Raw genomic sequence first — 17,662 nt, 5'->3', positions numbered from 1 at the left:
CAGCGGAGGTGGGGTTCAGACTCCCCCAGCTTAAATGAGGAGTCTGTGTGGGGAAGGGGCTGTGAATGGGGCCAGGGAGGGGCTGTGCAGAGCAGAGGTGGGGGTGGGGGAAGTTGGGTTCTGAGAGGCAAAGCTTGTTGGGGGACCCCTTAAGTGATGGAGTATTTGGCACAGGTGACTGTGGAGGTGCCAGGTGGAGAAAGGCCAAGACTTCAAAGTTGTGTCCGAGGGGGTCAGACCCCACAACGAGGGTCTGCAATGTGACATCCAGGCAGAGGGAGACCTCCATTCCTGGCCCGGGCCCTCCAGAGGAGATGGCGGGCCCTGCTGAGCCACCCCAGGTTTTGGGGACAGTGTGCTGTGATTCCAGGGAGTCTAACCTTTTGGCTTCCCTGGGCCACACGGAAGATATGCTAACACTAATAGCTGCTAGGCTGAAAAAAAAAAAAAAATCACAAAAAAATCTCATGATGTTGAAGACTGTTTAGGAGTTTGCGTTGGGCCGCATTTAAAGCCGTCCTGGGCGCATGCGGCCTGCGGGTTGGACAGGCTTTCTGTAATCACGGAAAGGGCTGGGTTCTCTGCCCAGGTCACAGAGCACCTCCTCAGGACCCCAGACCCCCGGGAGGCAGGTGAGTGGGAAGCTGAGGAGTGGACAGAGGCCCCCGCGCTTGGCCAAGAGGGCATGCTGGGAATAGACTTTGCCCTGTCCCTGCCCGACGTCTACCTGGCAGGCCACTCTGCTGCCTTGGAGAAGGCCTTGCCTCCAGACAAGAGCTTCCTCCAAAGCAGTGCCACTCCTTCCCCAGCGCCCTGCTGGGCTGTCTCCACCCTAGGCTTGGGCTTTGGTCCAGGGTTGTGGCCCCAAAGAGGTTCCAGGCAAGACCCGAGGGATGGATGGGGTGACTCTGGGTCCCCGGCAGGGGTGGGCGGACCCACAAGTGCTGATACTGAACCTCAGAAAGGACATGGTGACGATCCAGGAGGGTCTTTGGTGGAAAACTTTTTTTTTTTTTTTTTTGAGTTGGAGTCTTCCTCTGTCGCCCAGGCTGGAGTGCAGAGCCGTGATCTTGGCTCACTGCAACCTCTGCCTCCCGGGTTCAAGCAATTCTCCTGCATCAGCCTCCCAAGTAGCTGGGACTACAGGTGCATGCCAACACGCCTGGCTAATTTTTGTATTTTTAGTAGAGAAGGGGTTTCACCACATCAGCCAAGCTGGTCTCCAACTCCTGACCTTGTGATCCACCCACCTTGGCCTCCCAGAGTGCTGGGATCAAAGGTGTGAGCCACTGCGCTTGGCCAGAAAACATTTCCTAAGAATAGCTTTTGATGATGGAAACGTTGAAATCTCCATGAAAGTAGAGGGGCGGGGTCGTGCGCCCTTGCGTGCCACAGCACAGAACCAGTGGTCCCGCACGGCAAGCAGCCTGGGTCCGGAGCGGGAGTGCTCGGTTCCCTTGTGGCTCGTGCCTACAGCGTCGCCATAGCAGGCCCGTTCTTGCTACATCAAATCGAATTCTCCGTCAAATGCTTTTTACAGTTTTAAACGAGGGAGGTGCTGCTGGGACAGTCACTGGTGTTAAGAATTACCGTTGCATTTGGTATTACAATTCCCCCGGTAGGCGTGATAGTGTATTTTTTCTAAAAGACAAAAACAAGGTGTTCTGGGTGCTTTCTGTGGGAGAAAAGCCTTTTGGAAGATTTCGTGTGGCTCTGCAGGTCTGATATACCACCCTCTGTTAATTCGGTGGCTGAAGAGCGGGCGACCCGGGCTGGGCTGCTGTCTGCCGGCCGTGGGGCTGGCGCAGCTTCCGCCCTGTGAGAGCGCAGCTTGGCTGCCTGCACCCCTCAGAGAGCGTGGGCTTGGTTTGCGGTCTTATGTGCAGAGGAATTGTTGGAACTTGGGGCTTTGAAAAGCACCTGCTGACAGCGTGGGGCTCTACCATGTGCTGGTCATGTGACCATTCCCCCTGTGAACCTCGGTTTTCTCCTCTGTAAAATGGTCATAGCGACAGTGCCTTCTTTGTTCAGCCGTGGTGAGGTGCGCAGGGCATAGGAAACTTTAATAAACTTCTTCAGGGGCTGCAAGTGAGATCTGCGGGGAAGAGAACAGGTGACCTAGGAGATTTCCAAGTTTGATTCCTGGTCTCTTGGGAGCCCCCACTGTGCCTGGGGAAGCCCCATGGGAGAGGTTGGCAGGGAAGGAAAGTCACTGGGACAAGGAGAGGGAGCGGGGAGGGAAGGACTCTCCCTGTCTGGAAGAGAAGGGCTTTAGGATGGCTCCAGCCTTGCCAGCCCCACTGGGTGGGATCCTGGGCCGGGGAAGCCTGCCATTCCACCGGGAAGAGAGCAGAGGCTGTTCAGGATCCTCGGGTGTCAGGCTGGGAAGCAGGAGCTGTTGGCCTCCTGCCCCACCATCTGGAGGGCCAGGCAGGTCGGGCGCTGGTGCTCCCTCCGTCTCTCTCCATGGGAGCCCACGGTCCAGCCTTGCCAGCAGCCACTGCTCTCCCTGCAAAGGCCGTGGAGCAGTAGCACATCGCCTGGGCCGGGGCCAGGGACGGGGCCAGGGACTCCACCCAGCACCCCGGGAGTGGAGCAGGCCTTGACCCACATCCCCACCCCCACGCTCCACTCCTTTGGCTCTCAGATTCCAGCCTGGCCCAGCGGTTTCCCAGTCATTCTCCTGGCTACGCAGGAAGCCAGCTGGGATGGTGCCAGCGCCCCGCCACCGCCCTCCAACTTAAGTCCATAGTTGCTGCCTTCTTGGCTGGCCAACCCCTCATGCTGCCCCATGGGCACTCAGAGCCTCTGCTCCCAGCTCTCCTGGGGAGGCCCAGCAGGCTGTTGAGCCGTGACCAGGCTGGGGGCGTCCTGCCGTGTTCCCAAGCAGACCCCGTGTGGGCCGGGCAAGGCCCTGCTTCCTAGATCCAGCTGGAGAGAAAAACCAAAGCGGATTTTAAAAGGGGGGGAACCCCACCAAAGAGCTGTATGTCATGTCCTCATTTTTCCTGGAAGCCGCCTCCAGCAGGACAAACAAATATATTTTCAAAGGCGCTAAAGCCAGTGACTCACTCCAAGGAACGCCCTCTCTTACCCCCGGGTCCCCACCCCTCCCGCCCGCTGCAGCAGCCCTTCCCACACCCCCCTGGGCTTAATTGCTCCGAGTGGGGCGGTGCCCGCCAGGCCGGGCCAGTGGAGATGGCAGGCGCCTGGGAGCTGATCGGCTGCCCGGCAGGGAAGCCCCCCGCAGCCGGGTCTCATGCCCGCCTGTCTTTCCCCACAGGTTCATGCAGCATCCCAAGAACTTTGGCCTGATCGCGTCATTCCTGGAGAGGAAGGTGAGTCGCCGCCTGCCCTATGCTCCTTTGGTCTCCACCTCCGTGGACAGCTGCGTGGACTTGGGGTGGAGGCCCTCCCTCCCTCCCTCCCTGCCCACGATGCTTGGGCCTGCTCGGCCCCGGGCTCCGGCTGCCATGCTTCCCTCCTCCCTCGCTCCCTCCCTTCCTTTCTTCTGGGAGATCAGTGCAGGCCCCGCCCTGGCCTCCTGGGCCCTTGGGGGAGGAGCCTCAGGTTGCCGAGTGCCTGGGAACCCCGGAACCCCCAGGAGAGCTACGTGGCCAGGCTTCCCGGAGCCCCCAGTGGCCGCCTGACAGGCCCTCCTGCCAGCTCCTCAAAGGCTGCGTGGAACATCCTCACAAACTGGGGGTGGGTTCTGGAAGCACTGCCTCGCGTGGCGTCCCGGTGACGTCTTCATAGGCAGGAGTGGCTCGCTTCAAAGGGACTGGAGAGAACAGCTTTTCTAGGTCCCTCTGAGGGCCACTGACTGCTTTCTGACACCCCTAATGCCAAGCCAGACGTGTGGCCTGCAAGTCCCCATCTTCTTTGGACAAGGCTTTATGTGGAAGTGAGGCCTAAAGCCCACTTGGTGCCAAACCCGAGCCTGGAGCTGCTCCAGCTGGCCGGTAGACAGTGTCCCCAGAGAATGAGAAGACCGTTCCTCTGCACCCGCAAGGCTGGTGGCACTGGGCCTGGAGAGGCTGCAGGTGGGGAGCAGGTGGCTGGAGGAGGCTGTGTGTTGGACGTGGCCCCCGGGCCTTCCCCCAGCATCCTGGGGTCAGAGGAGAAAGGCTGCCCGCGACAGTTGCGTGGAAGGCCACCTGTGTCCTCAGCAGCATTCCCCTGAATCATGTTTCTAGAGAAGGGGCTGCCTGCACCAGCCTGGTGGACACCCTGTTTGGGCTTCCTGGTTGTAGGAGGGAGGCCGGGAGGATGAGGCAGTCATTTGCAAGGACGGCTGATCCCAGCGCCTGCCCCTCCTGAGCTGATAACCGTAGAAGGAGAGGGACGGAGCAGAGTGGGGAAAAATCTCTCCATGCCTGAAAAACCAGTGTGGAGAAACAAGCCCTATAAATAGCTCGTCTCCTGAGTAAGTGACGACGTCTCCCTAGAGGAGTGGACAGCACAGTGGACTCTAGGTTAGGGCTCCCCGACATGGACGCAGGGCGTTTCAGGAATTGGCCAGTGAGCAGTCTTCTTTCAGGACGAGGGGCTCAGGCGGCTTTGTGCTGGGGTAGACTTCATGGTGTCCCTTGGCTGAGAGGCAACTGAGGACGAGGCTTCGTTCAGTGGAGCTTCCAGAGGGGTCTGGAGCAGGAGCTGCCAACGGAGAGGCCGGCGGGGCCAGGCGAGCCCTGACAGTGAGTGAGGCTGACGTCTGGCCAGGAGCCAGGTGGACCAGCCAGTCTGTGCCCGTCTGTTGGGGCAGCTGTGATCCGGAGCTGGGCTTGTTCCTGAGTACAGGAAGGAGCTCTCCTGAATTGTTAAAGGAAAAGCCGGGCACCCACACCCCCTGAATTGCAAATATTGGCATCTGATGATCAAATGTCTTTCTCGATTGCTGTGTGGGTCCTGTCTATGGACGGGGTATAGCCTGGGGCCACCTGGGATCCCCTCTGGCGGTGGTGTCTGCCAGGAGGCCGCCAGCTGAGGGCTTTTTGTTGAGGGCAGTGAGGTTGGAGGCCCAGCCCAGAGGCCTCCCAGAGTGCCCCTCGGAGGTGAGGTCCTGGCTCGGCACTGGCCAGAGTGTTGCAGAAACATTTGACATTGTAGGTGGAATGGCTGTGGGCATTGGCGAGCTGGGCTCTAGGCCCGCAGGTGGGGACATTGTGGCATTACTTTCTAAGGCTGCTCTCTTACTGGCCCCATTTGGCCGGCATTTGTAGAGGGCTGGCTGCTCTGGCTTTCAGACCCAGTCTACACAGAAAAGACGGAGGCAGAAACAAGAAGGAAACGCAGGAAGAGGCCTGTGGGACACGGGGTGGTCCCGACACACAAGGCTTGCAGGAGGCTGATGCCAAGGAAGGGAGAGCCCGGACCCGTGTTTGGGCAAGGCCTTGAGTTTGCCCGGCTGTGGGCTGGAGTCCTTACTTCCCATAAGGGCTGGGGGTGATGTAAGGTGACGTCAGCACTCTGAGTAACCGTAGCAACAGCGGCGATCGTGATAGCAGGCAGGACTTCCCTCCTGTTTACTCCGGGCCGGGCTTCGTCCCAAGCACTTTACCTACGTATTAACTGATCTGATCTTTGCGATAACGCTGTGAAGTATGTACAATTAGCATTCCCATTTTACAGATGAGAAAACTGAGACACAGAGGTTAGGTCATCTGCCCGAGGTCACCTAGCCAGTACGTGGAGGAGTTGGGATCTGAGCCCAGCCTCCTGGCTCCTGCTCTGAATGCCGTATCCTGCTCAGCGTCCCCTTTCTCTGTTCCACAGACGGTGGCTGAGTGTGTCCTCTATTACTACCTGACCAAGAAGAATGAGAACTATAAGAGCCTGGTGAGGCGGAGCTATCGGCGCCGCGGCAAGAGCCAGGTAAGAGATGAGGTGGGGGGGCGGGGCGTGGGGGTTGTCCTTGGGGTCCGGCTCCCTGCAGGCTCAGCGGCCACATGCTCCGTGTCCAGCGCCCCGTGTGGCTGGAGGTAACCGTCTCCACGCATTGTCCTTGGAGTTGTTGGCCATGGCAGTGTGACTGCGGGCTCCCCTTCATGGTGGCAGCAGGTCTGGGGAGACCCCCCTCTGGGGGGCTCACCCTGCCGGGCTATCTCAAGCCTCCCCTAGAGGCCAGAAAGAGAGCTGGGGAGAAATAGCCCCAGGCCTTCTCAGCCTGCAAAATCCCAGACTCCTGGCTGGGTGACCTGTGATCTCTGCCTAAAGGGCCGCATTCCAAAAGTAAGGGCTTCCCAGGATGACTTGGGGTAGTTCACAAACTTCACGTGTTTAAAATGTGAATGGTTGTGCGTGTTTATCTTAACACATACTTGAAAGAAAAAATAGCCAGTACTTCAGCTCCCCGTGTTTTCTGACGTCGTTGCTTGGAATGAGACTGAAAGGTTCTTTACGCTAGAGCAGGGGCTGGCCAACTGGGACGCTGGGGCTAATCCGGCCCACCATCTGTTCTTGTGAATAAAGTTTTATTGGAACACAGCCATGCCCGTTTGTTTACATATTACCATGGCAGCATCCCTGCTGCTCTGGTGGAGTTGCTGAGTCATCACGGAAAGTGTATGGCCTACAGGATCTCAAATGTTTACTATCTGGCTCTTCGTAGAAAAAGTCTGCTGACCTCCGAGTTAGAGGAAAAAGGAGTTGGCCTGAGAAAATATTCAGTAAATGATGGTAGAGATGAGAGGTTCAGTGGCACACCTTTGAAAGGGGGGCCTGGGCACTCGGTGTTCGGGAGAACTTGTTTTGCGTCTGGGCTCTTGAAGCATCAGCTGAGAGCAGATGCTGGAAGCGCTGCACGGAGGAGGCGGGTGGAGGCAGTGGGCACTCTGATGGCTGCTGGATTGGAGTCAGTCGAGGCATTTCCTTCCTGGGAGCCTCAGTGGCCGAGGGGCCCAGTGAGAGTGACGAAGGGCAAGAATAGCATGAGCTGGGATAAGGGGACCCCAAGGTTTTCCTAGGTGGGTACTCCCTACATTGGCATCCCCTAGCCCCTCCCCAGAGCTGCCCGCCTTCCCTCTCCCAGGCTCTCAGAGGTTGAGACCCACAGGGCAGAGAGCAGCCATCACGGGTTGGGGGGGATCCCAGTGTCTGCTGTGAAACAGCCACTTCCCGACAGCCTAAGAAACTCCCCGAGCCACCCCTCACCGCATTCCCGACATCCGGCCACGATGCTGGGGGCTGAGCTTGGTCTTCACCTGCAGGGATTGTGGAAGGGTGGCTGAGTTTGGCTTGCACAGAGGGTTTTCCTGTCTAGTTTTCTGTAGCCAGAGTTGACCGATCTGCTTGCCCGTCTAACAGATATGTCAAACCAAGAATGAGCGGCGCAGACTGTGGATTCCAAAGATGTAGCTGTGGGGTGTGTGTGTGTGTGTGTGTGTGTGTGTGTGTGTGTGTGTGTTTGAGACGGAGTCTTGGTCTGTCGCCCAAGCTGGAGTACAGTGGCATGACCCTGGCTGACTGCAACCTCTGCCTCCCGGGTTCAAGCGATTCTCATACCTCAGCTTCCCAAGTAGGTGGGATTACAGGCATGTGCCACTACGCCCTGCTAATTTTTTATATTTTTAGTAGAGACAGGGTTTCACTATGTTGCCCAGGCTGGTCTCTAACTCCTGACCTCAGGTGATCCACCCAAAGTACCAGGATTACTGGTGTGAGCCACCACATGCTGTGGTGTTTTTGAACTTGAAGTGCATTCAGGAACTTTCTGGACTGAGAGGGAAAAACTCAAGTAAGTGCCAGGCAGGAAGCACAGAGATGTGAGGCATGAGAGACAGCAGGGAGCGGTGGGGATTGTGGCAAAGGGGGGTGGCTAAAGGCCTCGAGATGTGTTTGGAAAACATCCTCAGGCGTCTGCTGGGCACCTATTGAATGCGCATTCTCTCGCTGGGCTTCCCAGGTCCCCCTCCCGTGACCTGTGTGGGGGCATTGAGGCTGAGCATTGAGCTGCCAGGAAGGGTGGAAGATGGGGGTGTTGATGCCCTGCGTGTCCTTTTGTGGTGGCCTGGCTTGTGCCCCGGCAGAGTGATTGTCCAGTGGAGTGAGTGTTGGGCTTGCGGACTCATCCGTCCATTGGGCATTTACTGTGTGCAGGCATAGGGAGCTCCATGCTGCTTGTAAACAGGTGGCTTCAAGTCAGTGCTGCAGGTCTCCCTGGGAGGCGGCGTTGAGGGGCACATCCTTGAAGACTCCACAGAATAAAGGGCCCCAAAGAGGAGGTTGAGGAGCAGCCCTCAGGTGCAAAGGCAGAGAGCGTGGGAGACAGTGTGTGTCTTCAGGAACAGCAGGGAGCACGAGTCTTTGGAGTCGAGGGGGTCCTGGTACCTCCCAGGGCCGTAAATGAATGAAGAAATGGAGAAAATTATGTGACCCTCTTTCTTTTGCTCACTTTTGATGGGTAAATAGAGATTATTTTTACCCTGTGAAAAATAGACGTGCAAACTCGATAAATAACAACTCACACTTGACTTCACTGTCTGTGGGAGGCAATAGGGAGTGGTGAGGCCTGTGGCTAACTGCAGAGCTTAGGCCCCTTCTCAGCTCCAGCCAACACTTGGCCAGTGGCCCTGAATTTCTAGGTGTTCTGATGAGGAGATGGAAATCTATAGTTTTATATTGAAATTGCCAGATTTTAAACGTTAGATCACATAACGGAAAATAAAAAATGGAAAAATAAAAACAAAACAACTAAAGGCCGTATAAGCCGTACAACTCATATTTGCTGTTGAAATTACCCCCAGCCGCTAGTAGAAGACCTCTGGGTTAGATTATGGAGGAGGAGATTCTATCCTTCAGCCAGACTGGGGCACCGGGAAGCCCTAGAATGTTCCATAGCAGGGAGGACACGTGCCCCTCTTTGCACCGTAGATGTCCTTCCTTAGCCTCGGTGTCTGCAGTGCCTGGGAGTTGGTGGGGCTTTGCTGGTGAGTTTTTCGCTCTGCTGGAACTGCTGTTCCAGGCAGAGACTCCCAGCATGGGGGCATGGTGCCTGCCTGCTCTGCCTCTCTCAGAAAGATGGCAGAAAGCAAGCGGGGCAGGAGGTCCCTGCCTGTCTAGTTAGGAGACAGCACCTGTCTCCGGGGTTCGCCCCTTCCGTGGATCAGCTGCGGCTGCTAAGGAGCTCGTGGCATGGCCTGGGCCCTGCCGGGGAGGGAGATTTACACTCGTATCCTGGGACAGCCTCTGTGCCAGGCAGATCCACTGCCCTGCCACCCCCACAGGCCTGGTCCACAACCCTGGGATAAACAGGGGTGCCCAGGTGCTAACTCTGAGACTCCTCTCCGCCCCAAGGCAGCGAGCAGAATCATCGGCAGCCTCAGGCTCAGCCCATCTTGTGAAGTGGAAGTGCAGTGACTGCCACCAGCTGAGCGTCTCTGTCTGTGGCTGGGTCTGTGGAGCCACTGACATGGCTCATCAGTCTACCCGGACAGGGGCGTGCCAGGCCTGGGGTGGGCCCGACACGGCTTCAGTGACAGACGGGAGGTGTGTGCAGCCGGGGCTCTGGGTGGGCCAGTGCTGTGAGCACACAGTCTGCAGCTCTTTAACTGGGCGGGGAGGTGAGCTGAGACCACCCCCACCTCTACCCGCTGCCTCTGTGTGGCCGGCAGCTGCTGGTGGGACAGACGTCTGGGACTCTGGGTCACTGACTGTGGGCTGGGGAGCCACTGCCCTGTGCTCCAGGCACCACGGGCGCCCAGGATACCTCTGTGGTCCCGTCCTTCTTTCTGACCTACCCTGGGAGCTCAGGCCTTGTGATCAGGCGAGAATCCCAGGCCATGGAGTACACAGGCCCCTGTGCAGCCCCACTCCCCTCACAGCTGCACTGGGACACTGTCCATGCTTCTCTCTCCTTTGTAGGTTCCTGGGTGAGCAGACACAGTCCCTTCCCTCCACCGTGACACGGGCCCCTCCCCAGGCACCACGGGAAGATGGAAAACCTGGGACTGCCCAGCAGATGAGCCCTGCAGCCTCAGGGGTTGGGTGCCCGTGGTGGGGGTGCTGCCTGCCTCTTCCCCGAGGTGTTCTTCGGGGAGGGAGCTTCAGCACCCCTCTCCGTGGCGTTTCTCTGGAGGGGAGCAGGTTGGGTTCTCCCTGCCTTCCCAGGTCCTCTGGTTTTTGAAGGACTTAGGTTGTCTCAGCCAATATTCGTTGGACCTCTTGGTGACTGAGTAGGGGACCTGGGAGTCCCATGAGACATGGGAGCCTTGTCAGAATTCCAGGGCACCAGCCCTGCCGTTTGATGGGGATGGGTGCTGCCAGCCACCACGGCGGTGGTGACGATGTTGGAGTAATGGTGCTGGCCGATAGTCACGCAGCACTATGCCTGCTGCGATGATTTTGACCCGCCGGCACTGGGAGAGGCGTGTGATCATCTCACTGGCCAGATGAGGAGACAGAGGCACCGGGAAGTGAGGGAGCCGCCAAGGCACCTGCTGAGTGGCAGACTGAGAGTTCTAGTCTGGCACACGCCCCCTGGGAGCTGGAGGGAGGCCCTGAGGTCCCCGTGCAGCACACTGGCCGTGAAGCCAGCCTTCTGGAAGCCGGCCCTGACCCACCAGGCAGGACCATGGCTCTCCTGTGGTCTCTGCAGGGCCCTGCGAGGGCAGGCGGTGGAGGGGCTCATGGTGAAGCTCCATTTCAGTGGGGGGTTGGATACTGAGTGGGGGGACCCAGGTGAGCCAGACTCGTCTGTGCTGTGGAGACACCCTCTGAAATGGGGTGTGTGGGAGTCCTGAGGTGGGACATGCCCAGCTGAGCCTGCACCGGGCCCAGTACCCCACGCCACTGCCTGTGTCTCTTCTCCATCCTGTGTCCCCAGCTCCTGGGGGCGGCAGCTGGTCAGTGGCTCTTTCTCTAGCACCTCCGCCACTACCATGTATGTCTCTGGGGCGTTGTTGAGGGCCTTGTCTCTCTCCTTGTTTCTCCTCTCCATCTGTGTCTCTCCCCTGCCTGTCTTGTGACCTCAGCAGCCCCACTCCCGGTGCCCACACCCCCTATCTCCTGGGTGGCTGTGGAGGCCGCTGTGGGTGGCTGCAGAGAGGCTGTGGTGCTTGTGGTCCTGGCACGGCTCCCGTGGCTCCAGGCCACGTCTCTGCAGAAGACAGCCAAGAGTGGCCACTCTCTTCATCCATACAGACGCCTCTCACAGGGGCCCTTCCACCTCGTGTCCCCAAGCTCGCCTGTCCACAGACCCCCTGAAGAGGTGTCCATCGGATGCTCAGTGTATGCATGTTCAGCCTGGGCATTCATTCAGTGCCTACTGCACACCAGGCTTGGCACACTCTACCTTCGGATGCGAATCCGACCTTCATCCTTCAGAAAAGTAGGGCGCAGGGATCAGCTGCGCCTGGCCCGACTCAGCACCCCAGCAGACTCCCTGATTTCACACTGCAGAGTGGACACAGGGTGGGAGTTCTGAGGCATCGGGGGGTGGGCACGATCGCCCCTCCCAGGCCGGACAGTGCCCATGTGCCGCCTGTGGGTTTCCTGAGTTTGGGGGTGCATGGCCCAGGCCCAGGGATGTGGGTGCCTGTTTCCTCACCATATGTCAAGGTGGGATCCGAGGTAGGGGGAGCCTGTGGGTGAGGGTGATAAGTGACTCCAGGGACACTGGACCGCACTTCCCCCGGTGGGGAGGATTCCAACTCCCTTGGACACCGCTGACTCGGGCTGGCTGTAACCAGCATCCTGGGACTGGCCTCCTGGAGACCCCTGCTGAGGCCATGGCCTGCTTATGAGGGGATACGTCCCAGCCCAAGTCCTCAGACGTGCGTGCGTGTTGGAGTCACCGGGAGGGCTGGGGAAACCCACAGGCTGGGCCGTACCCCTCTCCTCCCAGTAGGGCTGGGGCCCAGGACTCTGCATTTCCAAGGAGCTCCCAGGTGCTGGTGTAGGACCTTGCTCTGAGAGCCTTGGTGCTGGGTAGGGGTCGGCCCCTGAGCAGGAAACAGGGTGGCCAAAGGGGTTATCAGGCCCAAGGTGGGCTCCCCCACGGCCTGGACCACCAATGGGGGTGCACTGGAGCTGAAACGGTCCTTCCCAGGTGTTTGAGGTGGGCAGCGGCCTCCCCGGCCAGTACCCACCTTGGATGATGCAGCTCCGAGCTGCATTATTGTCAGTGGGCCTGACAGCCGAGGGCAGCCAGTGCCTCTGCATGCTGGCAAAGCCACGCTTTATAGACGATGTGGCCACCCGAATGCTTAACCACAGCCTGGCAGCAAGATGCCAGTGCCACCGAGTCATCCCGAGGGCACCTGCCCTGTCTGAAGCACTGGGACCAGGCCTGGACTGTGCCCGCCCTCCCTGCCCTGTCACCCCCATACCACACGTCCAAGACCAAAGCAGTGTGCGTGTCACTTTGGTGGCTGCCTTTCTAAAACTTGGGTGGTTACAAAGTGGAATATAACCTTTTGATTAGACGTGCTGGCCAGTGGGCATCTCTGGACTCAGACCCGTGCTGCGTGCGGCTGCCTTTGCTCTGGCCCGCCTTGGTATCCACAGCCCTGAGGAGGCGAGGGTTTGGAGTGCTCCTGGCTGTTTGGAGTGCTGGGATTGCCTTCTTGTTTAATGGAGGTGCCATCCTCTTTCTGGAAGCGTCTCTGTATTCTGACACAGGGGAATGCAGGCCCAGGGGTAGGCTTTTGGGATGCTAACCCCTCCATACCCACCCCCAGGAGACCCCACACGCCTGAGCTTTGGCAAGGGAGGACTGAGTCCCTACCTCCTGGAACCTGGTCCCTGAGATGGGCTCTGAGCGGGCTGAGAGGTTGGAGGCTGGGTTGAGGCCCAAGCCTCCTCTCCTGGGCTCCGGCCCCATCGCCACCACCCTGGGGTGAATCACAGACCTCAGGTCAGTTGGGGAGCAGCTCAAACGCTGCCCCGTGGTTTATAGTTCGTGATTCACTGATGGAAGGGCTGCGCTATCCTAGTGCAAAACCAGCGCCCAGGAATGCTGGGGCCTGACCGCAGACCCCAGGGGGTGAGGAGGTGAGGCTGGCTGGGCCAGGTGGCAGAGCCCGGCCCCTGGCAGTGACCATGGCCTTCCCTCAGCTATGGGGGTTCATGTGGCCAAGGGGGTCTCTCTTCCGGCAGAGATGGGACATGGGGACGGGAACAGCCCGTCCTGGGCTCCAGTCCTCCAGCCTGGGTGCAGGGAGGAGGCCCAGGGAGGCCGAGGCCCCGCCCCGGCTGCAGCCACCCCGTCTGCGCCCACTTTCCACAGCTTCCACCTCTGTGCCTCTGGGTCTGCTCTGCCCACACCCCGGGCTCCGAATCTCCTGCATTTTTCTAGGTCTCTTTCTCTCTGTGTGTGCATGGGCCTGTGTCTGTTTTTCTTCCCTTGTCTTCCTCCCCTTTCTCTCTGTCTCGTTATCTCTGTGTCTTCATCTCTCGTCTGTTTCTCTGCATGTGCTTTCCCGTCTCTCTCTTTCCCCCTTCTAAGTCTTTGAAACTCTGTCTCTAGTTCTGTCTCTCCCCTTCTCTCTCTCCCCATCTCTTCTCTTCCTCCCCCCACCCCCCGACCCTGTCCCCGGGTCTCCCTGTCACCCTTCCTCCTCCATCTCTCTGCTTCTCCCCCGCCTCTCTCCCTTTCTCTCTCCTTCCTCCCCCCACAGCCCCTGCCCCCATTCTCCCTCTTCCCTGCCTCCTCCATCTTTCCTCCCCTAGCTCTCTGTGGAGGGAATGGTGACCTTGTTCCTCTGTCTGTGACACTGAGCTTGCACAGGGAACGGTGTGACCAGGAGGGCTGTTCCAGGGCAAGAGCAGCCAGGCTTGGTCCCCGGAGAGGGGAAGCCATGGTTGGTGGGTGCTGGTGTTTGGGGCCAGCTGCCTCCCCTGGGTGCTGGAGTCACTGGATGGTGGGGACCAGTGGCAGGCGGGCCAGATGGCCTCAGGCTGTGTTTCAGCTCCCAGGCCCAGGGCTTGAGTCTTCTTCCACACCGCTGCCTCCCTGGGGCTGGCCAGGATGGGCCCACAGCCTGCTGGTGGGAGGTGCCAACTTTCCCAGGCCTCCTGGAGGAGGTGCCGGGTCCTCCCCACTCAGGGCCTGCTGGGCTGGGCAGGATTGGGTGCAGATTCAGGGCTGAAGTGAGCAGATGTCACTGGTTTCCTGGCCAGCTCTGTGCTAGGTGGGGAGTTGGGGGCTCCCCGAGTCCTGTAGGCAGGGACTGTTCTCAGGGAGGGCAGCTGGTGGGTGGGCTGGAGCCCAGGGATGGAGCAGGCCGGGCTGCAGGCTGAGAAAAGACAAGCATGGCCTTGGCATGGGCCAGGCTGCAGTGCAGGGGCAGCTGCATCCCAGGCAGAAGGAGGCGGAAAATGTGAGCACCCAGCAGCAAGCAGGTCAGTCAGGATCGAGGGGCCCAGGTGGCATCTCCAGTTGGGCTGCCGAGTTGGGAGGCTGTTCCCAGAGCAGCAGCCTTGGTGTCTGGTGGCCGGAGGCGCTCAGGCAGGGACCCTGGCAGGCTCACAGGCGGCAGGTCGCCCCCAGGGGATGGGCGGCCTTTGAGTCTGTTCTGCAGGAATGTCACTCCTGGTGATTCCCTAGTGGACAAGACAAACCCGCATGGTGGCTCATGCCTGCAATCCCAGCACTGTGGGAGGCTGAGGCAGGTGGATCGCTTGAGCCCAGGAGTTCAAGACCGGCCTATGCAATGTAGCGAGACGCCATCTCTACAAAAATTGTTAACAATTAGCGGGGTATAGGGGCATGCTCCTGTGGTTCCAGCTTCTTTGGCAGCTGAGGTGGGAGGACCGCTTTGAGCCCAGGAGGTGGAGGCTGCAGGGAGCCATGATCATGCCACTGTGTACTCCAGCCTGGGCAACAAGCAAGACCCCATCTCCAAAAAAAAGGGAAAGAAGGTCCCTAGAACTGACACCTGTGGGGGATTTGGACCATGTGCAAGTCAGTCAGCGGGGCAGTTTGAGAGTGTTACAGGGCAGACATGTAAGCCGGGTTCAGGAGGCCGCTGCTGGGCAGGAGGCAGCTTTTAGGGAGCTGCCCCAAGGCTTCTCGGAGGAAGTGTCCCTTGGGCTCCGACCTGAGTAATAAGAAGGGACTGGCCAGGCAGAGGTCGGAGCAGCAGCCCAGGCCGTGGGCATAGCACGTGCAAAGGTCCTGAGGCAGAACACACAGGGTATCTTCCAGGAGGCAGGTGGTAGGCACAGGGAGAGCTTCCCTGAAGGAGATGGGCAGGGGCCAGGGATCTTGGCCTCGGAGCAGGGACTGTCGATTTGATGCCAGGTTGCAGGACAGGATGTGAATTGGGATTTACAGCAGAGCCCGGCTGGCACCGCACACATCTGTACGGGCGGAGCAGGCTCCCGTGTTCACGTGTGAAGTGTTGCTCACGTTCTGTCGACACGAATCTTTCTGCCGGAGAGTGCTGGTAAACGTTTAACAACCAGCTTTCTGCAGGGGGAGGCTGTGTTTGTAGCCCGTGCTGGTTGCCATGGTGTAAATAAACCCTCCCTCCGTACCCGGTGCCATGCAGCAGCGTGCTGTCGCTGACTTGGAGATGCCCTTAGCACCAAGCTGTCTTGCGCTGTCTTCACCCTATGCATGCAGTTGGCGGGAGAAGCCTCCACAGCACAGACGACTTCATAGCCAGATGATCAGGAAGCGAGGCCCTTGAGTGGAGTGTGCTTGTAACCTTTCTTATCTCTCTTTTTTTCTTTTTCTTTTTCTTTTTTTTTTTTTGAGACAGAGTCGCTTCTTCGCCCAGGCTGGTATGTGCAATCGTGCGATCTCAGCTCACTGCAGCCTCCACCTCCTGGGTTCAAGCAATTCTCCTGCCTCAGCCTCCCGAGTAGCTGGGATTACAGGTGTGTGCCAGCACACCCAGCTAATTTTTGTATGTTTGGTAGAGATGGGGTTTCACCATGTTGGCCAGGCTGGTCTCAAATTCCTGACCTCAAGTGATCTGTTCACCTCGGCCTCCCAGCGTGCTGGGATTACAGGTGTGAGTCACTGCACCCGGCCTGTTTTGTTTTTTAAAAAAAGTTTATTATTTTTTAGAGATGGAGCCTCACTCTGTCACCCAGGCTGGCATGCCGCGGTGCAGCTGAAACTCACTGCAGCCTTGCCCTCCCAGGCTCAATTAAGCTTTACCCCTGTTACCCTCCTGAGTAGCTGGGATTACAGGCATGTGCCGCCTAATCAGAATTACCGCTACCAGCTCATTTTTAATATTTCCTCAGATGATCCTCCTGCCTTGCCCTCCCAAAGCGCTGGAACTACAAATGTGCCTCACCGGCCGTCATTTCCTCAATTGTAAGGTTATGTGTTTCCATTCTGCATGAGCTGGTAGCCCCTGGCTCCAGCACACCAAAAAAGACGACCCTTACCATGGAGATGGCTTCCCCAACTGCGATTTCCCAGCAAGGTCAGGTAGACTGAATCCAGGAGCAGAGACCAGGTTTAGGGAGGAGCTGCCAGCATCGGGAACTCTGTTCTGCCTCGGCTCTGACCCCGACCCCCCTTTCCACAGCAGCCCTGGGCTCCTGGATTCCCACCCCTACACTGCCAGGAGGTGGAAGGTGTCATGAGGATGTGCCCTCTCAGGGGCACCTGGCATGCGGTAGATGCTGAGTGAAGTGTTTGTTGAATGAATGCATGAGATCGAGCCCCAGACGGTACTACTAGGTATTGGCAAGTTCTCCGGACCCCTTTGTGAGGACTTAGCACCTGAGAATGAAATCTCATCAGCCTGTACCTGGACCATCGCAGCACCTTCTCACTGGACCCTCTCCTCTTATTCCCGGGACCCACCGCCATCCCTCCCAAGACCTGCTGTCGGGTTGCCCTTTAACATGGGGCAGGCCATGTGACTCCTGCCACCCCTGTGTCTTTCGAGAAAGGTCCCGGGGGCTCCTGCCACCCTCAGGATGCCACCCGTATTTCTGAGCATGGGCATTAGCCCTGGCCAGGCCCTCCAGCCATGTCCCAAAGTGCCACTTGGTAGGCGCAGGGGGCGTTTCCCACTGCCATGCCTCTGCCCACATAGGCTCTGTTCACTGAAATGCCATCTCTCACCCTCCACTGCTGGAGCTTTGGAGACTTGGCTCAGAGGCCTCCTGCTCCACCAAAGCCCCTTCCTTGCCCTGCGGTTCAGGACACCTGGCTGCCTCGCCTGCACCATGCATGTGCCTTTTGAAGGTGGTCTCATCAGTGGCGCCTCCATCTGGCCTCTTTTTGTCAACGTAAGTGCAAGCTCCGTACAGCTGGGGGCCACATCTTTCAGTGGCTGGTGTCTCACTTAGGGGTTCAGGGCATGCTGGTGGAAGGAAAAATTCAGGCTGTGGCATCATTTGGCTTAAATGGGCATAGGGAGGAGGCTGTGACCCCCAGCCCAGGGCGGAGGTAGGGCACCTGGCTGTAGGATCTTGCTAGGAAATGCTGTGTGACATTCGGCAAACTACTTAACCTCTCTGTGTCTTTGCGTTCTCATCCATAAAACTGGGATGATACTAGTTGTAGGGAGGATTGAAATAACTAATGGGTAGGAAGTGATAAGGAGAAGAAGCCTCATCAGATGCACTCAGCGAGCCAGCGTTGTTTTTATTAAGATGTTTTCTGCACAGCCCCCGGTCTGGGGCTTCCGCACAGGCCCAGGCTCACGCTGCTTGTCCAGCAGGCTCAGGGCTACAGGTTCAGTGTCCAGAT

The 17,662-nt window shown here is 58.4% G+C and overlaps 1 protein-coding gene across 33 annotated transcripts in view; it reads left to right on the top strand.

The window, feature by feature from the left end:
* NCOR2 (nuclear receptor corepressor 2) overlaps window positions 1–17,662 on the top strand; it is a 240,317-nt gene that overhangs the window by 142,994 nt on the left and 79,661 nt on the right. For all 33 annotated transcript variants that reach the window (XM_078337682.1, XM_078337664.1, XM_078337665.1 and 30 more), the window contains 2 exons: window positions 3,284–3,338; window positions 5,776–5,874. In XM_078337682.1, the coding sequence (XP_078193808.1) occupies window positions 3,284–3,338; window positions 5,776–5,874 (154 nt within the window). The remainder of the gene's footprint in view (window positions 1–3,283; window positions 3,339–5,775; window positions 5,875–17,662) is intronic.

The sequence above is a fragment of the Callithrix jacchus genome, chromosome 9, assembly GCF_049354715.1.
Source record: "Callithrix jacchus isolate 240 chromosome 9, calJac240_pri, whole genome shotgun sequence".
Lineage (NCBI taxonomy): Eukaryota > Metazoa > Chordata > Mammalia > Primates > Cebidae > Callithrix > Callithrix jacchus.
This window is presented reverse-complemented; position numbering and strand designations above follow the sequence as displayed.